Source organism: Felis catus, chromosome E1 (genome assembly GCF_018350175.1).
Source record: "Felis catus isolate Fca126 chromosome E1, F.catus_Fca126_mat1.0, whole genome shotgun sequence".
Lineage (NCBI taxonomy): Eukaryota > Metazoa > Chordata > Mammalia > Carnivora > Felidae > Felis > Felis catus.
In genome coordinates this window covers 34,968,757-34,991,033 of record NC_058381.1, presented here as the reverse complement: position 1 = coordinate 34,991,033, position 22,277 = coordinate 34,968,757, and the positions used below count along the sequence as shown (strand labels likewise).

The window sequence follows — 22,277 nt, the reverse complement described above, 5'->3', positions numbered from 1 at the left end:
CTGAATGAGAATCTGTACTGTGCCTCCTAGCTTCTTGTGGTTGCTGGCAATCCTTGGCCTCCGCTTGTAGACACATCACCCCCATGTCGGCCTCCAGCATTCTCCCCAGTGTGTGTGTGTGTGTGTGTGTGTGTGTCCACGTCCATGTGCACATATCTGTGTGCGCACTCACATCCGTGGGTCTCTGTGTGCAAGTCCCCTTCTCCTTCTCTTATAAAGACACCGGTCCCTGGATTAGAGCCCACCCGACTCCAGTAGGACCTCATTCTAACTTGATTACATCCGTAGAGACCTTATTTTTGAATAAGGTCAAATTCGCAGGTACCGGAGGTTAGGACTGGAACGTCTTTTTGGGGGGGAGACACAGTCAACGCGCAGCAGAAGGAGAGGCCTGTCTACACCTCGGGAGGTGGCTCCATGAGGTCGAGGGGAGGTTTGTCCCAACATGGAAGAGACTTGGTCATGCCGGTGGGTGAAGGTACAGAGCCGCCGGCAGGGATGAAGATGTTGATGGTCCAGAAAGGGTGGCAATGAGGGAGCGTGTTGCTGAGCAGGTGGATGGGAGTCAGGGCTCAGCGGGGCAGGATCAGGCTCGGAAATCCAGAAGAAAAAGAAGACAGCAAGTGTTTGGAGGGAAGTCCGTGGTTGTCAGGGAATTCTCAATGGGTGGTTAAGTGGTAAGACACGAGCGGGGCGGCTACTGAGTGGGGTGGGGAGTGGGGGCAGTGAGAAGGTTAGAGACAAGAGGTGCAGAGGGCCAGGGGACAAGAGGTAGATTAGCACCCTGGAGAAGGTCACCAGCAGCACCGGGGGCCACTGATGTTGGAAAGGCTGGATTTGAGGGGGAGCGTCTGTGGGGTCGTGTGGTAGGTTCTAGAGCCCTCAGCAGCCAAGGAGAAGGTGCAGGAAAGTCTAAGCTATGGACCTGTGGCATCTCTTCCTGCCACGTGGTCCAAGAGGCAAGAAAGGCAGGCAGGCAGGCTCGCAGGGAGAGAGTGATAGAAGCAGTGGGCCGCAGGGCCATGGCAGGTGGGAAAAGAGGTGAGGGCAGAAGGGACGGAAGATGGGGGGGGGGGTCATGGTCTTAAGGTGGCATGGGGCTGAGCCGGGGTGTGGGGGTGGTCTGGGTGGGGGTGTGGAGGGCCAGCAGCCCCTGCCTGGGAGAGTGGAGGCTAAGGGTGGGAGGGGAGGGCGGCAGTAGAAGGAGTGGCCTGGGGGACCCCTCCCCGCTCTCATGCCTCTCTCCTCTCCTTGCAGCATCCTGATCAGGTTTATTTCAAACCCCGTGGCCCCCACCTGGTGGGGTTTCCCGGTGGCCGGGCTGATGTTTGCGTGCTCTGTGACTCTGCTCTCACAACAGTGTCTCCACTGTATCTATGTGATGGTGTTGAGGCTTCGTTCGGCGATCACAGGTGTCATCTATAGGAAGGTCCGCTGGAACAGGGTGCCGGGGGGCCTGGGTGTGAGTCTGACTCTCCTTGGCTGGCCGGCTGTAGTCGCCTTCCTGTGTGTCTGGACTCCTTCCTCTGTTTGCCTCTTTGTTCCTAGCTTTTGACATTGTCTGGTGGCCGGGGGCTTCTGCACCTGTTTTCGTATTTGGCCTTTTTCCGTATGTTTGTTTCTATCTGTTTGGCTGACTACCATTTCTTGCTTCCTGCCCAGCTCCACGTTTCTGATCCATAGGCCTCTGTCCGTCTGTGGGGGTCTGTGCACATTCTTTAGGTATTTGTCTTATCGATCCACCCATGCCTCCTCAGAACCTGGGTCCTTCCATCTTGGCTGGGGTGGCTTTAATCGTCTTGCTGGTCCCACTCAACGGAGCTGTGGCCGTGAAGATGCGTGCCTTACAGGTAGGTGCTATCACGGGTCTGCTGCTCCTGCCTGGAGCACCCGGCCAAGGTGCCTGGGGGTGGGCCTTCCCTAACCTGGGGCCCCTCCGTTGCCTTGCTTACTGAGGAAGGATGGCTATAAGCCGCTTCCACAAACCTTAGCTCACTCCAACCTCATGACAGTCCTGAGAGGGCTCTAGCCACATTCTCGTATAGCAGCTGAGAAATCAAAGCCCAGAGAGATAAGGGCAGTCCAGAATCAGGGCGAGCCGGGCCTCAAACCTGCGTCTTCCGGTCTTTTTTCAAATTTTTTTTTTTAACGTTTATTTATTTTTGAGACAGAGAGAGACAGAGCATGAACGGGGGGAGGGTCAGAGAGAGAGGGAGACACAGAATCAGAAGCAGGCTCCAGGCTCTGAGCTGTCAGCACAGAGCCCGATGCGGGGCTCGAACGCACGGAGCGCGAGATCACGACCTGGGCCGAAGTCAGACGCTTAACCGACTGAGCCACCCAGGCGCCCCTGCATCTTCCGGTCTAATGAGAGCCTTCTCCCACCACACTGTGCTCAGTGTAAATAGCCAGTCGTCCAAGCCTTCATTTTCAAATGTTTATTGAAGTCTTCAGTAGCCTCCCGCTGTGCGTAGAATAAATGACAAACTCCCCATGACCACCCACCGGGCCCCTGCCCCCCTGCAAGTCCTCACCCCCCAGGGCATGGCCAAGTGGCAGCCACTCTGGCCTTCTTTCTTTTCTCCAAAGCACCAAGCTACGCGTACCTCTGGGCCCCCCCACCCACTGTTCCCTGCCATGTGTCTCATCCCTTCCTTGCTTGCTCACTCCTCCCCATTGTTCCCCAGCATAAACTCTGAGTTCCCAGTCCCCACCCCATTACTCTCCCACAGAGTCCCACGTACTGATTTACTAAGCATTTACTTAGTTAATGTTTGCTTCCTGTTTGCCTCCCCCATCAGACTGTCAGCTTCATGATGGCCGGGGCCTCGCTTGAGTTGTTCATCATTATGTGCCGCATGTCTAACACGTGGCCTGGCACAGAGTAGGCATGCAACGAATAGGGCTGAATGGATAAATCAAGTCGGGCTGCCGTGCCCTGGGTTAGGGCCTGGGGAAACAAAGAGAAAGTTAAGCGGTCTGCACCCTCAGGAGGCCCCCAGTCTGACTGTGGAGTCCGGCGCACGCAGGGATTTCCACGGGAACGAAAGAGAAGAACAACGTGGCTTAGAAACCCAGCAAAGGGGGCAGAGGATGCTGCCTGGGAGGGTCAGTGATGGAAGCACTGAGGTTGGACTTGGACTCTGTGGGCGGAGGAGAGGGCGCAGCTGGGCTGAGGGGCAGCACGGGCCATGTGGAAGGACGAGGGGGGAATGGGAGCCGTCTGAATGGCTGCGGTGCGTGCCAGGGCACGGAAGGTAGGAGCCCCAGTGGGGAGAGGTCTGGGGAGGAGAGCAGGGCGTGTCACTGCCACTCTTCCCACGGGCGGAGCAAATGAAGTTCAAGGACTCGCGCACCAAACTGATGAGTGAGATCCTGGGTGGCTTCAAGGTGCTGAAGCTGTATGCCTGGGAACCCGTTTTCTTGGGGAAGGTGGAGGGCATCCGGGAGGACGAGCTCCGGATACTACGCCAGTCTGCCTACCTCCAAGCCATATCCACGTTCACCTGGGTCTGCACCCCCTTCCTGGTGAGGCTCCCCCCCGACCAGGGCTGGCCCCCCACCTCCCACGTGGCCAGCCCAGGCCTCCGGACTCAACAGATTCCATTCTGACACTCGCCCTCCACCCCTGCCCCGGTGACCCTGATTGCCCTTGGGGTCTATGTGTCCGTGGACCAGAACAACGTGCCTGATGCCGAGAAGGCCTTTGTGTCTGTGTCCCTGTTCAATATTTTAAAGACCCCCCAGAACCTGCTGCCCCAGATAATCAGCGGCCTGGTCCAGGTAACCCCGGGTAGGGCTGGGGGTTCTGCGGGAGGTAGGGCAGGCTGTTAGGGTCAGGGGACAATCCAGGAGAATTATTGGAATTGAGGGGGCGGGCAGTTGGCATGAAGTCATTAGAACCAGGGGTCATTTGGAGACAGAGGAAGAGAGGAAAGATCCCTGGAAACATGGATTCTGAAGACAACCTCCTCGTACCAACCTAGACCCTATTCTTGGCAGTGGGTGCCAGAGAAGACTCAGTCATAGGGTGGGGGGTGCCCAGCACCCCGTCTGGGTCTTTAGGGGGCCCTGCCTCTCCCAGGAAGTCCGGGCCAGGCAAGTGTGGGAGCGGGTGGGGGAAGGGAGAGCTTCCTGGGCTGACTCACTCTCCGGCAGATCAGTTTGTCTCTGAAACGGATCCAGCATTTCCTGAGCCAAGATGAACTTGACCCCCACTGTGTGGAAAGAAAGACCATCACCCCAGGTCCAGACACCCTCTACCTGGGCTGCCCTTGCCCCAGACCCTGCTCCAGAAAATCTTCTGTTCCAAGCTTTTAACTTATCCGTTTCTTCTTCCTTTCTTCCCACCGGCCCTGCCTTCTCCCTCCCTTTGTGCAGTCCCTCCCCGGGCCTCCCCCACTTTTTTTTCCTTTCTTAGGCCTCCCTGCCCCACCCCCCCCAAGCTTCCCTGCCTTCTCACATTGGCCCCTCCCCCTAGGGCTCCCCCCACCTCTCCCTCCCCTCACCCCCCCCCACCCCCAACTCCTTCCACTCCCATCTTTGGCCTGGAAACCAGAAAGAGCCTCAACTTGTCAAGGTGGTATCTGAAAGGGAGGAGGGCTTGAGTCTCTAGGTGAGAGGTTGGGGAAGGAAATCCCAATCCCTACCTCTGACTGGGTTCCTGGACTCCTTGCCCTCAGTCTAGACATCCAGGTGCCGAAAGGGGCACTGGCGGCTGTGGTGGGGCCTGTGGGCTGTGGGAAGTCCTCCCTGGTGTCTGCCCTGCTGGGAGAGATGGAGAAACTGGAAGGCACGGTGTGTGAGAAGGTGAGAGAGGGTACAACTCCCGGGAAGGGCTGCTTGGCCAGACCCGGGGTACACCCTGAGGTAGCTTCTCCTCCGGCCAGGGCTCTGTGGCCTACGTGCCCCAGCAGGCACGGATCCAGAATTGCACTCTTCAGGAAGACATACTGTTTGGCCACGCCCTGGACCCCAAGCGGTACCAACAGGCTCTGGAAGCCTGTGCCTTGCTAGCTGACCTGGAGATGCTGCCTGCCGGGGACCAGATGGAGATTGGAGAGAAGGTACAGGGTCCCCTCCCATCCTCTAGGGAGTCAGCACATATAGCTGCCCACCTTAGCCCAGCTCAGGTCCATAAATGCATTTAATCCTCCCTTCCTTCCTTCCTTCCTTCCTTCCTTCCTTCCTTCCTTCCTTCCTTCCTTCCTTCCTTCCTTCCTTCCCACATTCATGCAAATCACCCAGCTCTGTGCTTGGCAATGGGGGAATGGGTCTACGACTGGGGTAGGCTGACTTATGAACAGGTAGGGGGTGTAGAATGCCCTGGGGACCAGGCCGGAAGCCGGTGCAGGGGACAAGGAGGGAAGTGAGGGTGGGCAGAGCTCCATAAGGAAAGGCGTCACTTTTGAGCTGAATCTTAACAGCTGAGGAAAAAGAATTCATTGTCCATTCATTCATTATCGGATTTTATTATTATTATTTTTTTTTCAACGTTTATTTATTTTTGGGACAGAGAGAGACAGAGCATGAACGGGGGAGGGGCAGAGAGAGAGGGAGACACAGAATCGGAAACAGGCTCCAGGCTCCGAGCCATCAGCCCAGAGCCCGACGCGGGGCTCGAACTCACGGACCGCGAGATCGTGACCTGGCTGAAGTCGGACGCTTAACCGACTACGCCACCCAGGCGCCCCATTATCGGATTTTATTACATACCTACTGCATGCCAGACTGTCTTACATGGCAACGAATACCAGACTGAAATCTCTGCCCTTTATATCACTTATATTCTAGTAAGGGAGAGGATAATCAAGATAAATATATATTATTTATTATAATATTAATATAATATTATATACTATTGTATTATATTAATATTATATTAAATTAATTCAGACTTATATTAATTAATATTAAGTCCTATATTAATATAATATAATATTATTTATAAAATATATATTAGATAAATATTAAGGGGGAAGAATGAAATAGGAAAGGGATATAGGAATATGTACAGGGCTGTATTGTTAGGATGCCTTGGGAAAGCCTCACTGAGAACAAAGTGGGGAAGTAGTCCATATCTGGGGATGTGGAGCCCCATCTGGGGACATTTGAGGCAGAGAGATCAGTAAGTGCAAAGGCCCTGAGGCCTTTGTGTTGAAGCAGTCAGGATCCACAAGGAGGCCGGTGTGGCTGGAGTGGAGTGAGCTGGGGTGAGGAGGAGCAGGTGAAGCCACTGAGGTATCCAGGCAGCCAGGTCATGTAAGGCCTTGTGGGCTTTTATCAAGAGTGATGGAAAGTCTTCGAAGGTGTGAGCCAAGGAACAGTGATGGGACCGGCATTCCGGGGCAGTTTGGTGCGAGTTGAGGTTTGGAAGAGGTGGGGAGGGTACAGGGCAAGGCAGAACCTTAAAAACCTTAGTGAAGGTTTTGGCCTATACCCTAAAAACCACAGGGCACCAGTGAAATTTTTTTTTTTAATTTTTTTTTCAATGTTTTTTTTTTTATTTATTTTTGGGACAGAGAGAGAGACAGAGCATGAACGGGGGAGGGGCAGAGAGAGAGGGAGACACAGAATCGGAAACAGGCTCCAGGCTCCGAGCCATCAGCCCAGAGCCTGACACGGGGCTCGAACTCACGGACCGCGAGATCGTGACCTGGCTGAAGTCGGACGCTTAACCGACTGTGCCACCCAGGCGCCCCCACCAGTGAAAATTTTAAGATTCATTTACTTTTAATTGTTGCCAAATTTACACACCATAAAATTTACCATCTTAGCCATTTTTAATTGTACAGGTCAGTCGCGGTAAGTATATTCACATTGTCGTATAGCCAAGTGCAAACCTCTTTTCATCTTGCCCTGTGCCCATGTAAACAATTCCCCATGCACCCCGCTCCCCTCAGCCCCTGGCAACTGTCATTCTACTTCCTGTCCCTAGGAAGTTGACTACTCCAGGTACATCATATAAATGGAATCCTACAGCATGATACCTGCTTTTGTGTGTGTGTGTGTGTGTGTGTGTGTGTGTGTGTGTGACTGGCTTATTTCACTTTGCATACTATCCTCAAGGTTCATTCATGTTGTTACATGTGTCAGAATCTCTTTCCTTTTTAAGGTCAATATTTTATTATGCATATGGGTCACATTTTGCTTATCCATTCACCTGTCAGGGGACACTTGGATTGCTTCCACCTGTTAGCTATGGTGAATAATACTACTCTGAACACGGGCATGCAAATATCTTTTGGAGACCCTACTTCCAATTCTTCTGAGTATGTACCCAGAAGTGGGATTGCTAAGTCACGAGGTAATTCTATTTTTTTGAGCAAATGCCATGCCGTTCTCCGTCACGGCTGCACCCTTTTATATTCCCACTAACCGTGCAGGAGGATTTCACCTTCCGCACATCCTGGCCAACGCTGTCGTTTTCTTGGGGGGAGCGGGTGTTTGGTTTTTGACAGCGGCCATTCTCATGGCTGCGAGATGGTATTTCATTGTGGTTCAGACTCGCGTTTCCCTAGTGATTAGTGATGCTGAGCATCTTGTGTTTCTTGCCATTTGAAGATTTTTCTTTGGAGGACTAGCTATTCAAGTCCTTTGCTCATTAAAAAAAATTTTTTTTAATGTTTATTTATTTTTTTGAGAGAGAGAGACAGAAACAAAGCAAGGGAGGGGCAGAGAGAGAGGGAGACACAGAATCCCAAGCAGTCTCCAGGCTCTGAGCTGTCGGCACAGAGCCCGACGCGGGGCTCAGACCTACGCACCATGAGATCATGACCTGAGCCGAAGTCAGACGCTTAACTGACTGAGCCACCCACGCATCTGCCCCAAGTCCTTTGCTCATTATTAATCCAGTTGTTTGGCTTTCTGTTGTTGATGTGCAGGAGTTCCTTATGTAGACTGGATATTAACCCCTTACCAGGTTTACGAGTCGCAAATATTTTCTCCTCGTCTGAAAGTTGCCTTTTCACTCTGTGGATCGTGTCCTTTGATGCGCAAAAGTTTTCAATTTTAATGTGATCCGGTATATCTTGTTTTACTGTTACTGCCTGTGCTTTTAGTGTCAGATCCAAAAAAAATCATCGCCAAACCTGATGAAACTTTCCTCCTATGCTTTCTTCTAAGAGTTTTATAGTTTCCGCTTGGGAGGTTTTTCACACGGACGATTTTGGTATGTATTCCCTCAAGACAGACATTCCCTAACATAACTATACTTGAATTATCAAAATCAAGGAACTTAACATTGATACGAGACTATTATTTAATTTACTGTCTGTATTCACATGTTCTCACTTGTCCCCGTAAATGTCTTTTTTAGCTGTTTTCTTTCCTGGGCAAGGATCCAGTCCAGGATCACGAGCTGTAGTTAGTGGTCACATTTCTTTATTCTCTGTCAATCTGGAGAATTCCTCAGGCTTTGTCTTTCAGGACCTTGACAGTTTTGAAGACTGCAGGCCGGCTATTTTGTAGAATGTCTCTCAATTTGAACACAATTGGGTTAGATTGTATGTTTGGGGGGGAAGTGTCAAAGAAGTAATATTACGTCCTTACTGGTGCATCATAGCAGGAGACACATGTCAGTTCGTACCTTATTGACAATGCTAACTTTGATCGCTTGATTGAGGTGGTGTCTTTCATCGGTGATTTCATTTCCAACGTTCACTGATGATTCTTGGCTGCGTCAGCGTTTGCTGTCGTGTTTGCCAAATGGTGATTCCCTAACCCCATTCCTTCTACGGTTATTAGCTGCCATTCTAGTCTAAAAAAGAGCCTTCCCAGGGCGCCTGGGTGGCTCAGCCGGTTGGGCGTCCGACTTCGGCTCAGGTCACGATCTCGCTGCCCGTGAGTTCGAGCCCCGCGTTGGGCTCTGTGCTGACAGCTCAGAGCCCGGAGCCTGCTTCAGATTCTGTGTCCCCCTCTGTCTCTGTTCCTCCCCTGCCTGTGCTCTGTCTCTCTCTCTCTCTCTCTCTCAAATAAAAAAAATATATAAAAAAATTAAAAAGAGCTTTCCCCTCCTTCCCCTTTTTTACTTATGAATCTCTTTATATCAATACGAGCTCAAGAATTCTTATTTGACTCAATGGATTATAATCCCCTACCATCATCACTTATCTTGATGTTCAACTTGTCCATGGAGGGTTTTAAGTAGGGACATGACCTGCATTTTGTAAAGCTGCCCTGACTGCAGGGTGAGGGGCCCAAAGGCACAGGAACCAGTGAGAGGCTCTCATGGTGGTCTGGGGGAAGCAGTGAGGACCTGAGCCGGGCAGTGGGGATGGGAGTCTGAGGTTATAGGAAGCCAAAGGAGACCTCCTCATCTATGATGCAACCCCTCCTTCCCATCTCTCCTGGAGCCGCACTAACCTTGCGCACACACAAACCTAATTTAGCGCCCAGCACTTAGTAGGCACTCAAAAAAGACTGGTTCGTCGAATGCAGACATGCTCACATGCCTCAGTCACTTCAGCTGTGTGCCCACCCCCTGCTTCTCCCCGCATCTCGAGCTCCCATCCCACATTTGCCACTCCCCAACCCATTCTGGGTCCATTTCTCAGGGTACCTGAAAAGGCTGGGTCCTGTTCCAGAGGGAATGAAGGAAGCTGGAGGTGGGAAAGCAGACCACGCCTCTGGGGTCTGCTTTCGGGGCCCAGCCCTGCTGCTATGTGCCTCGGTTTCCACATCATGGGTTTAAAGAGAGATCTTACCTCTCCTCTGGCTCCTGGACAATCCCAGGGTTAACGAATTTGGGGGCCGGAACCGGGTTTCCATTCTTGCTTCTGCTCTTGAGAGTTCAGGACCTTGGACAAAGTCATTAACATCTTGGGCTCTAATTTCTTCATCTAGAAGGTGGGGCTGATGACACCTCCCTGAAAGGACTGATAGGAGGATCAAATGGGATCCCCGTTATGAAAGCCATCTGCAAACTGTATGGGCGATGGCAGATTAAAAGGTCTATTAAGGACCTCCTGGGGGATTTCCAGCCTTTCAGAGTATACAGGCAGCAGCCAGGGAAACCAGCTGGGCAGGGTGGTGAAGCAGAGGGAGCAGATATCCTCACCTGCCCCGGGGGGACGCTTGAGGGCCACCACCTCTTCTCCTATGGCCTCAGAGCTTCACAGGGACAAGACCAGGCATATCAAATGAGAATTGAGAGGTCTGCTTTGTTGAATGACGGTGACAGGGCCCTTGTCCCCTTGTGCCTGTCTGACTCTCTTCTCCCCAGTACACACCTCCCACCTCTCTCCTCCATCCAGGGCATTCACCTGTCTGGGGGCCAGCGACGGCGGGTGAGTCTGGCCTGAGCTGTTTACAGGGAAGCTGACCTTTTTATGTTGGATGACCCACTGTCAGCTGTGGACTCCCATGTGGCCAAGCATCTCTTTGACCAAGTCATAGGGCCCGAAGGCGTGCTGGCAGGCAACGTGAGGCCTCCAGGACGTTGTGGGGGAGGCACGGAGAGATCTAGGGCCTTAGGAGAGAACCAGTGGGAGGCCAAGGGGTTTGGAGGAGACCTGGAGATATGGGAGGCCTGAGAAGCAGGAACGTCTGTTGGGTGGCAGGGGAAGCCCGGGGAGGGGGGACACACCCCAGGGGCACTGAGCCGGCTGCAGTGAGCCTGGGGTGAGGGGTGTGAGATGACTTTCACCCCTGTGCCGACACCAGGGGTGTGTGTGCTGAGGTCAGTGGAAATGATGGCCTGCTTGTCTTCTCCCCAGACACGGGTGCTGGTGACACACAGCATCAACTTCCTGCCCCAGATGGACTTCATCACAGTGCTGGCTGACGGGCAGGTGTCTGAGGCGGGCCCCTACCCAGCCCTGCTGCAGCACAGCGGCTCCTTTGCCAACTTCCTCTGCAACTACGCACCTGACAAGCCCGAGAAGAACCTGAAGGAAGGCAGCAGGACCGGTAACCATCCCTGACCCTCCACATTCCTGTGCCCTCCCGGCATCTCCCCCGTCTTGGGGTGTCTGTCGCTGGATGGGCCCAGTGTCACACAAGGGAGGTTCCGAGGAACTTCGACCATCTGCGTGACAACCAGACGTCACCAAGAGGGAAGCCGAACTGGACATGGTCGAGTGCCTCTCCCTTCTCTTGCCTGTGTGACCTTATCAGCAGCTCAGGCCTCAGAGCCCTACTTTTCCCTTGTGTCCGAAGGGCATAAGGGCCCAGCCTGAACGTCAAGGCTATCTCACAGAGAAGTCATTCGATAAATCTGCAAGTGCTTGGAGAAGTCAGTTAGTTACCAGCAAAGATGGACCGAGTAATTACTAGGTCCTAGCACTACTCTCGGCACTGAGAGATGGCCGTGGCCAAATGGAAAATTCCCTGTCCTCGTGGGGCGTTTTCAAGTCTCTGAGCCCAGAAACCCCCCACCCCCTTTGTTGTCCAGTCCTGGCTCCCCAGCGCCAAACCCTGGGCTGGCCCACAGATCTTTTCCTGAGTTTTCTTGCCTACTGCTGTATAGACAGCTAACATGACTTGAACATTTACTAAGTGCTGGGCCCCTTGCTAAGCACTTGACACACATATCTTCCCTTTAATCCTCCCAGTCACAATGACACGATCAAGTGGGTACTATTATTATCCCCATTTTACTTGCCTGCCTGAAGTCAGGCTGGGAGGAAGTGACATTTAAGCTCAGCCAGTCTGCCTCCAGAGCCCAGGCCCCCGACCCTTATATTTGAGGCCCCTTCTCCATAGCCCCTGCAGGGAAGTTTTTCTCCATATCTAACCTAAGCCTTTCTGGCTGCCTTTCCCTCCCCCTCCCCCAGCCCAAAACTGATCGTTCACTTCCGTTCTTGTTCTTGGCTGCCCTTTCGTGTTCTCTCGTGCTTCTCGTGTTCTCTCATGCTGGTCCACTCGGGTCTCTTCTCTGGCGTGGGGGTCGGGGAGCACTAGTGGCTTGCAGGGCGAGCTAGCCAGCCACTTCTCCTTTCTCCCACCCTGCTGCAGCCTTGGAGGACACAGACGAGGAGGAGGTGCTGCTGATTGAGGACACGCTGAGCAATCACACAGGCCTGACGGATAACGAGCCAGTCATGTATGAGGTCCAGAGGCAGTTTATGAGGTGAGCTCCTGAGAGCTCTCAGCGCCCTCCCTGTGCCCGGCCAGGTGGGGCACAGGTGGGCGTTCTCTCCCTGACGGCCACACCTGGGCCTCCGGCTACAGCCTGAACCCCCTGGGGCTCTGTCCTGTGGGTTTGTTGGAGATCGCCTCTCTGGGCCTGACCAGCTGCCTTCACAGACAGCTGAGTGTCATGTCCTCGGAAGGCAAGGGCCAGGGCCGGCCTGTGCCCCAGAGACGCCCAGGTTCAACAGAGAAGGTAGCGCAGGCAGCAGAGGTGAAGGCGAGCGGGGCACTGATCCAGGAGGAGAAGGTGGAGATAGGCTGGAGAGGAAGGCTGGAGAGGGCAGGCAGGCCCCCAGCAGTCCCGGGGCTCACGAGAGTCCTCTGTCCTTGACCGCCATGGCCTGCAGGTGAAGCTGAGTGTGTTCTGGGATTATGCCAAGGGCATGGGGCTCTATACCATAGTGGCCATCTGTCTTCTGTACCTGGGTCATAGTGCGGCTGCCATTGGGGCCAGCGTGTGGCTCAGTGCCTGGAGCGATGAGGCTATGGTGGATGGCCGACAGAATAACACCTCCGTGAGGCTGGGTGTCTGTGCTGCCTTGGGAGTTCTGCAAGGTGAGCATGCAGAGACAGCCGGAGGTATTTTCCTCACGTCGGGGGTGCTGGATCCCTCAAACGATGCCCTTGACTCTGTGTTTTCTTCCATCATCCCAGCCATTGTCTGGCCCCAGTGCCTCCCTAATCCACCCTAGCAGTCCACCTGCCTCTGGGCCTCTCCAGCTCATCCCAGCAGTGCTCTGTCTCTGAGCCTGGCAGCCACCGTGGCCACCCCCTACCTCCTAACCTTGCCCTGCATGCCCGCCACCTGGCCAGTGAATAAGCACCCCTCCGCCTCCTCCAGCAGGGCTCCTGGTGATGGTATCAGCCATCACGCTGATGGTGGGGAGTGTCCACGCTGCACGCTCGCTTCACCAGGTGCTGCTGCACAACAGGATGCGCTCGCCACAGTCCTTCTTCCATAGACGCCCTCAGGCCGGATCCTCCTCAACCGGTTCTCTAAGGACATCTACGTCATCGATGAGGTTCTGGCCCCCACCATCCTCATGCCGCTGAATTCCTTCCACAACTCCATCTCCGCCTTCGTGGTCATCATAGCCAGCACGCCGCTCTTCACCGTGGTCACCCTGCCTCTGGCTGTCCTGTACCTCACGGTGCAGGTCGGCAGCCAGCGAGGGGGCGTGGTTTTTGTGTAGGCGTGGCTCTCCGGAGGCGGTGGTGTGGGCGGGGCTCTCTGTGGGCGGGGCGGTGGTGTGGGCGGGGCTCTCGTATGGACTGGCCACCGGGGTTGGGACCCAGGGACCTTGCAGTTGGATTTGGTTAGGGACTGTAGTCGGTTACTTTACTTCTTTGAAATTCACTTTCCTCGCCTGTAAAATAGAATCCTGGAACCTACCTCATAGGGTTGTTGTTAGGGTGAAATGAAATCCTTGTAAATTGTGACTGACCCTGAAACTCCTTCCTGCTGCCTGTTTTTTCTTCCGAAGTTTTGAGACAGGGAGAGCGAGCAGGGGAGAGGCAGAGAGAGAGGGAGAGAGAGCATCCCAAGCAGGCCTCACACTGTCAGGGAGGGTGGAGCCCGATTCAGGGCTCGAACTCACGAACCGTGAGATCACGACCTGAGCTGAAATCAAGAATAGGACGCTTATTAGGCTGAGCCACCCAGGCGACGCCCCCACCCCGCCCCGCCGCTGCCTATTTTTAAATAAAATATTGTTAACCGTGCGAGACACATTATCCTTCCCTTCTTTTAGACATATCTAAACATATATGTGTTTAACATAGATGATTTGGTAACATGTGGTTACAGCTGATTGTAGAAGTCCTTTGCGTTTCTGAGCCCCTGTCCTGCCATGAGTTTAATCAGTTGGTGAAGGTAACCCACAAGGTGGCTGGAAGCTCAGGCCCTTGTGGGGAGTCCCTGATCTGGGCTGTGTTCTGTGCAGGGACAGGAGACTCTCAGATACCCATCCTGTAAGGCCCTGGCCATCTTGGGGCCCACAGGATGGAAACTGGAGGCAGAAACATGAGTTTTTGTGGGGCTGAAGTTTTAGAAAACTGGAGTTGGGGTGGGGAAAAGCTCTTTATGCAAAAGAATACAAAATGATCTTATTTTTGCAAATCTTGTGATATTCTGTGTGACCACCTTTCTGGGACCCCTCAGTGGAGACAGGCACGTTCACTGATTTAGGAGGCCACGCAAGGTCCGTACTGCAATCCAGGCCCCTACAGGGGGCTAGGGGGTCAGGAGCTGAGAGGGATTCCGGAAGGGCTTCGTGGAGGAAGTGGCCTGGAAGATTGAGCAGAGCCGACCAAAGGGAAAGGGTGGAATGAGTTCATGGAGCCACATCAGGTAGGGAAAGGTAGCCAAGTCTTATGGGTACGGGGGCTGGCTGGAAGAAGGCCCACATGGGTTCAGAGGGCGTCCCGGACTGAGTCAGGGGCCCTACGGTGCTGACCCCAAGCTCTTTCTCCGTCCTCTGCCAGCGCTTCTATGTGGCTACGTCACGGCACCTGAAGAGGCTGGACTCCGTCAGCCGCTCGCCCATATACTCCCACTTTTCAGAGACGGTGACTGGCACCAGCGTCGTTCGGGCCTATGGCTGCAGCCAGGACTTCAAGGCCATCAGTGATGCTAAGGCGGACACCAACATGAGGAGCTCCTACCCCTACGTTGCCTCCAACAGGTCACAAGCCTCTTCCCTCACCCCCTGTTCCTCCAAGAGTTCCCACCAGGGTCTCTGCAGGACAGACCCTGGAGTTCTGGGTTCCGACTCTCCCCCTTACATAGGAAACTGCCCCCTTCCTGTACCTGCCCCACTTCCTCCTTGTCTTGTTCCCACAGGTGGCTTGGGTCCACGTGGAGTCCGTGGGGAACTGTGTTGTGTTCTTTGCTGCACTCTCTGCTGTGATTGGCAGAAACAGCCCGAGTCCGGGGCTGGTGGGCCTTTCTGTGTCCTACGCCCTACAGGTACGCAGGGGTCCGGGTCCCGGGGCGGGGGCTACAACTGGGGCAGAGACAACACAGGTGTCACAAGCATCTCCCGAGCTTTCGCTCTGCCCAGTATGGGGACCAGCCACGGGTTCTGCTCACCAGGACCGTGAGCCCACAGTCAGGCATGGAGAGACACTCTCAACCAACAGGGGATTGTAATGCCGGGTGAACAGGTCTTTGTGGAGGAAGGAACAAAATGTGGTAAGACCCCGGAGGAGATTCTCTACCTTGGGTGTTGGCGTTGGAGAAATTATCTTGGCGCCAAAGGACAAACAGAGCTTGTCCGGCCTGTGCATGAGATTTAGAAGGTCAACAACCCTGACAGCAGTCCTGGGGCAGGGAAGCAGAGGGCTGGAATATACCTCATTTCACAGGCCTGCAGAGAATGTACACAGAGAAGGTGACTGGAGCCTGGAGTAGAGGGCGGGCTGGTCACCTGACATCAGCCTGTGTTATCAAAGGCTTAAATAACTACAAATGGTGAGGCGCCTGGCTGGCTCAGTCGGTGGAACGTGCGACTCTTGATCTCGGGGTCGTGAGTTCAAGCCCCACGTTGGGTGTAGAGATCACTTAAAAGATAAAATCTTAAATGATTGCAAATGGCATTTTTGTGACTTAGATCACATTGTCAATGCCTCAGAGGGCTCAAGCCTTGAATGCTTTGGTAAACAAAGGACAATCGAGACAAATGAGTCTTCTCAAGCTTTCCTGTGTTATGAATCACCTGGAATGTGGGTTCTGATACAGCAGGCCCAGGGTGGGGCTCAGGAGTCTGCATGCCTATCAAGACTCCTTGGCACGCAGTGTGGTCCAGGGACCGGTTACATCAACATCACCATCTGACTCTTGGTTTCAGCTCAGGTCACAATCTCATGAACTGGGAGATCGAGCCTCTGACAGCACAGAGCCTGCTTGGAATTCTCTCTCTCTCTGTCTCTCTCTGTCTCAACATAAAATTAAAAAAAAATACAAAATCTCAAGTCCCACCACAGACCTACTGAATCATAAGCCACGTTTTGACAAGATTCTCTGGGGAACCTTTCTTATACACATTAAAGTTTGAGAAACATTGGGCTAGGTAGTCCTTGGTTAAGTCTGCAAGGTCACTGCCTGAGATACAGGTGTGATAGAGCCCCAGGTGGCACACCTATGGGCTTGCCCAGGCCCACCTGGGGCGTAGAGGCAAGGAGCATAATCAGGGAGTCGGAACTCCTCCCATAGCTGTTGGGGGGAGGGGAGATCACCGTATCCATGACCCAGTCCCTTTGGCCAGATAACAATTAGTCTGACGTGGATGATCCAAATGATATCAGACTTGGAGTCTGATATCGTGGCCGTGGAGAGAGTCAAGGAGTACTCCAAGACAGAGATTGAGGTGGGTACTCGGATGAGCCTTGGGCAGGGCGATTCTGGAATAGCTGGGGAAGGGTGCTTGGTGGCCCATCGTCCCTACATCCCAAGACCAGCTCTTCATTTGGGGGATTCCTCATTCATTCATTCATTAATTCATCCACTCAACCCTTATCGAGCATCAGCCAGAGGTCTATGCTAGGAGGTGAAGAGGGTCCAGAGTTGAGCATGGTGGGTCTTTCTTCAAGCAGATTCTGATGTTGTGGGAGAGGGAAGACAGGGCTCTGATAAGAGCCCTGGAGTGATGCACCCAAAGAGGGCGGACAAGAGGAAGGTCATTCAGCTGGGGTATTCAGGAGGGTCAGGACTCCAGCCAGAGATTAGCTGTGGAAGGAGCAGGGGTGGGGCAGCGTGGCCTTTGTTGGGGAAAGGGAGTTGTCCCCTAATGGCGGCGGGGAGATGCAGACTCTTCTCCACTTACTTCTTCCTTTGGTCACACCCCAGACCTCTTCACACCCAGCAGCTGCAGCATCTCTGAGATCTCAAGTCAAGCTTTTTTTTTTTAATTTTTTTTTTCAACGTTTATTTATTTTTTGGGACAGAGAGAGACAGAGCATGAACGGGGGAGGGGCAGAGAGAGAGAGGGAGACACAGAATCGGAAGCAGGCTCCAGGCTCTGAGCCACCAGCCCAGAGCCCGACGCGGGGCTCGAACCCACGGACCGGACCGCGAGATCGTGACCTGGCTGAAGTCGGACGCTTAACCGACTGCGCCATCCAGGCGCCCCTCAAGTCAAGCTTTTAAACCACCCTTCCCAGTCCTCCCAGCTCACGTGCCCCAAACCCTCTGCTGTCCCAGAACTTTGTCGTCGTTAGGACCCCCAACCCCGTGGCCTACCTTTGTCCCTCTGTCCCCCAGGTCGTCTAGCCTGGGTTCTGTGCTCCACCGGTGCCAATGCTCCCGACTCCCTTGCCCTCCTTTCTGTCAGTGGTCCTCGCCTACAAAACCCCTCCCCAGCCGGGCCCCTCTGTCTACCTTCTACGTGGTGACACTCAGCAGCTAAGACATCGCCGGAGAAAATCACTGATTTCACTTCCGGTTTGTGACCACACATCACTGCTGGGTATTTCTATTTTGCTTCCCCCAAAAGCATGTGATCCCACTTCCAGAAAGAGCCATTTGAACCTTCTTTCCTCAAACCCCCATATTTTCCTCCCCTTTGCTCAGCCATGGACCTTGTGTGACTTACTTGCCCGTGAGAAAAATAGGGTATGAGATGTGAACTCCCTCAACCTTCTCGCCTCCAGACTTTCCAACTGCCTGTGGTCCCTTCACCTCTTCCTTCCTCTTTTATTTTTTTTTCAACGTTTATTTATTTTTGGGGGGACAGAGAGAGACAGAGCATGAACGGGGGAGGGGCAGAGAGAGAGGGAGACACAGAATCGGAAGCAGGCTCCAGGCTCCGAGCCATCAGCCCAGAGCCCGACGCGGGGCTCGAACTCACGGACCGCGAGATCGTGACCTGGCTGAAGTCGGACGCTGAACCGACTGCGCCACCCAGGCGCCCCTCTTCCTTCCTCTTTTAGCAGGAAGTGTCCCTCCTGCTACCAAAGTCCACCCCTGCAGACTTCACCCCCCTCATTACACCCTCTGCTTCCTACAGCCTGCTCCCTCTGTTGGATGATTCCCATTCACTGGCAAACATGCGCTATCATAGCATCCATCCTGCACACACACACCCACCTCCCCTCCCCCTTACATCTCACGGCCCCGTCTCTCTGCTCTCCTTTGTCACAAAGCTTGTTTTAAAGCACACACGGGGAAGTGGGGAACCCCGTCACCCTGTAATACATCTGCCTCCCGCGGTCTGGTTTCTGGCCCTGTCACTCCACCAATGACCCGCCTGGTTCCAAACCTAGGGGACACTTTCTTGTTCTCATCTAATTCAATCTCTCAGTGACGTTCAGACAAAATGACCCCCGCCTTCTTCCTGGAAGGCCCTCCCTCATAGCGTCTGTGACCCAAGCTCTTGCCCTGTCAGTCTCCTTTGAGCCCCCACCTCACCTGTTCCTCTCAGCCTGGCCTCTCTTGCCCCCGTGCCCCCCCGGCCTCCCCCCTGCCTTCCCCAGACATCTCCTATCACCCCCCTCAATCCTCTGCTGGCAGGGATCTTTAAATTCTCCCCCTTCATGTCTAACGTTCCCATTTCCCCCTGTCCATAGACACGATCTGTCTCCATAGCCTAAAAATCTTTGCCCCCAACCCTGTTGCCCAATCTTTTGACAACTCCTCGAGAGAATGGTCTATACTGGCTGCTTTGCTTTTTGACCGGTGACAGCCTGGCTTCTCCTGTCTCAAAGCAGGGTGGCTTTACGTGACCTGCAGAGTCACACGGGTCCCCGCGCTTAGAAGGAAGGGTCTTACATCTGCTTTAATGCTCTGTGCTGTCACCACGTGGACATTCTTAATAACTATCGAACAAGAGACCCCACATTTGCATTTTGCACTGAGCCTCCCAAGTTGTTGCTGGTCCTGTCTCAAAGCCACCATCATCTTATGCCCAATTTATTTTAAGAACCTCCTAACTAGCTTCCCTGTTTTCCATCATCCCCTCTCCTTCCCCTCATAGCAGCCAGAGGGATCCTTTAAAAACACATCAAATCGTGCCATTGCTCTGCACATGGCCCCTGATGGCTCTGCATCTTGGAGTGAAAAAAAACAAAAACAAAAACAAAACCATGGTTCTTAAAATGGCCTGCAAAGCCCTTCATGAGGGGGCCACCCACTATCTGTCTCCTACCTCTCACTTTGTCACTAGGCTCCAGAACACATCTGGAGAGGTATTCACGCTTTCTGTGCCCTCTGCCTGGCATGCCCTTACCCCAGATATTTACTTGGCTTGTCACCTCCCCCACCCTGCTTTGGGTCTTTGAGTATCACCTCCTCCAGGAAGCCTTCCATGACCACCCTGTACTTCTACAACACCAAGCACTTCTCAGCACTTGGCACTTTGCTACATTACACAGATGTGCTTATTTGTTGATGGTGTGCCCCTCCATTGCGCAGTACCTTGTGACTTGTGACCCCGGTAGCTGTCACAGAGTGGCCACTCAGGGAGCTAGGGCAGGCAGGGAGAGGAGCTCAGGCTCCGAGGAGAGAGTGGGAGAGGGCCCGGCTGCAGAAGAGGGGCCACCCTGACGCAGACCCATCCTCCCCGCTGGGCCAGGCCCCCTGGGTGGTGGAGGGCGGCTGTCCTCCCGCGGGCTGGTCCCTGCGGGGCGAAGTGGAGTTCTGGAACTTCTCTGTGCGCTACCGGCCGGGCCTGGAGCTGGTGCTGAGGAGCCTGAGTCTGTGCGTGCACAGTGGTGAGAAGGTACGCGAGGGGTGGGTTTGTGCCGGGGACGCGGCCACAGCGTTTGGGAGAGCAGGTGCCGCAGCCCAGAAGCCTGGCGGCCCTGGAGATGCCTGCTGACTCCTCCCGCCCCCTGAAAGCCCCCCTCACTCCCTCCAGGCGGGGATCGTGGGCCGCACCGGGGCCGGCAAATCGTCCATGACCCTCTGCCTGTTCCGCATCCTGGAGGCCACGGAAGGTGAAATCCGCATCGACGGCCTCAACGTGGCAGATATGGGACTCCACGACCTGCGTCCTCAGCTGACCGTCATCCCCCAGGTACAAGCCTGCCACGGACTGGCCGCACTGAGCAGCCCTGGGGGTTGGAGGAGCAGGCCCCACCCTGCTTTGTAGCTTGAAGTCCAGGCCCCGGACCTCCGTCTGAGCAGCCACCTGTCATGGATCTGAAAGGGGTCAGACTATCCTGGCCCCATCAGACGCTGCCCTCCGGCCACCTGGGCTACCAGTTGAGACCAGGATCGCAGGACCCTTCAAGTACCCCATCCCCCTGAGACGCTCTGTCCTGGTCTGCCTGTTTCCCCACTCGGAATTGCATTTCACTTTTTCTAGCTCCTCTGGGGTGTTTCTTTCTGCTGACTGGACGTTTTGGAGTCAGATTAGCAGTTCCTCTGTCTGCTTTGGTGGACAACTTTGATTGGCAAAGCTGGGGTTTATCGCTTCCCCACAGGCATTTATCTGCCCTTTGCCTCCCTCCTGGAGGGCTGGGGACAGAATAGGAAACGCTGCCCCAAATTCCTTTCTTTTTCTCTGGCCCTGGGACCCATGGCTCCTGAGGGGGCCTGAACGGCCCTCTTCCGAGACCTTGTTGTGTCGCCAGGACCCCTTCCTGTTCTCCGCGTCCCTACGTATGAACCTGGACCCCTTTGGGTATTACTCAGAGGCAGATCTATGGCGAGCCTTGGAGCTTTCCCACCTGCACACCTTTGTGGGCTCGCAGCCGGAGGGCCTGGACTTCCAGTGCTCCGAGGGAGGGGAGAATCTCAGGTAACGGCTGGGGTTGGGTGGATCAGAACCAGCAACCCGAGGGGTAGAAGACTTCGTATCAAATGACACAGAGTCCAGGCCACAGCCCCCTCCCTACTCCCGTCTCGGTCTGGGGGCGCTCGGGGGAGGGGGGCGGGGCTGTTGTTTCGTATTGAACATATTCTGTGGGATCTCACTGACGCCTCACACAAGCTCCCGAGGTGGTGATGGTCCCCCTCTGCGGATGAGAACACTGAGGCGGAGCCAAAGTCACCTAGCTGGGTGAAGGCATGCCTGGGATTGGAACCGGGAGATTCCAAAACCATAGTCAGTCCTGTCCTGCGAGGTTGTCAATGCTGTGCTTGGCCTGGGGTGGGGGTCTGTACTGAGCCCTTGGATCAGGTAAGAGCAAAACCTACAGTGCATTAGGTAGCTCACAGATATTTCCCAAGATGGCTCGGCAAGTCCTTCTGAAGTTTCCGAGTGAGCGAAGTGAGCTCTCCAAGCCCTTCTTTGCTTTCTTAGCACCCCAGTGTTGTATCCACAGCCCCCGGGCTGTGCAGCAGGGAGGGCCGGGAGTCACTTCTTACTAAGTCTAAAGGCTTGCGATTGATTCCCACACCTGTGTTAGCTGTGTGCTTTGGGGGCAAGTTGCTTAACCTCTCTGTTCTACCTCTTCCTTCCCTTTAAAATGGGGATAATAGCAGTCCCATACCTTTTTGCACCGTGCTGCCCACTAAAAAATATAATGTGAGCCACGTATGTGTAATTAAATTTTTTTCCAGTAGCCACAATTAAAAAAAGAAAAAGGAGCAGGTAGAAAAGAAAAGAAATAGATGGAATACATTTGAAAAGTGTACTTCATTTATCCCCGTCTATCTAAAATGTTGCCATTTCAACAAGTAATTGATATAAAAATTATTAGGGATATTTTACATTTTTTTCATACTAAGTTTGAACCCCCCCCCCGCCCGTGTGGACTTTTACCTTTACGGTACATCCCAATTTAGACCAGCCGCATTTCAAGTGCTCCATAGCCACACGTGGCCAGTGGCTATCGTTTGGACAGAGCAGTCTTGAGGTCATTGGGATGAAATAGAAAGCACTTAGCCTGGATACACTCCTGAGATATTTAGCTATTTTATTCTTCTTCGTATTAGTCTGCTGGGTCCACACCCATGGACTCTCTCCAGACCTCAAAAACAAAAACAAAAACCTTTACATTCGCTCAGCACTTAATAGCGTTCAAAGAACGTTGGCATCCGCTATCTTGTTTAATCTTTGCTGCAGTCCTGTGGGCCAGGAATGAGGCTCCAATGCATAAAATGATTGCCCAAAGCGTCTCAGCTAGCAAGAAGGGGGGGGGGCAGGGACTCAGGGAAGCCAGGCCTTTTGCCCCAAACCCTTCATCGCTGTGTCACAGCCATG

The 22,277-nt window shown here is 53.8% G+C and overlaps 1 protein-coding gene across 1 annotated transcript in view; it reads left to right on the top strand.

Moving 5' to 3' along the window:
- Positions 1-22,277, top strand: part of ABCC3 (ATP binding cassette subfamily C member 3) — a 44,106-nt gene that overhangs the window by 17,401 nt on the left and 4,428 nt on the right. Inside the window, 21 exon segments of the mRNA XM_045044363.1 lie at positions 1,258-1,508; positions 1,684-1,856; positions 3,331-3,527; positions 3,636-3,783; positions 4,159-4,246; positions 4,616-4,809; positions 4,890-5,066; positions 10,254-10,421; positions 10,716-10,908; positions 11,956-12,070; positions 12,247-12,390; positions 12,476-12,687; positions 12,977-13,090; positions 13,093-13,289; positions 14,617-14,816; positions 14,975-14,979; positions 14,982-15,100; positions 16,398-16,499; positions 19,701-19,847; positions 19,986-20,144; positions 20,704-20,870. Coding sequence (XP_044900298.1) covers positions 1,258-1,508; positions 1,684-1,856; positions 3,331-3,527; positions 3,636-3,783; positions 4,159-4,246; positions 4,616-4,809; positions 4,890-5,066; positions 10,254-10,421; positions 10,716-10,908; positions 11,956-12,070; positions 12,247-12,390; positions 12,476-12,687; positions 12,977-13,090; positions 13,093-13,289; positions 14,617-14,816; positions 14,975-14,979; positions 14,982-15,100; positions 16,398-16,499; positions 19,701-19,847; positions 19,986-20,144; positions 20,704-20,870 — 3,270 coding nt within the window.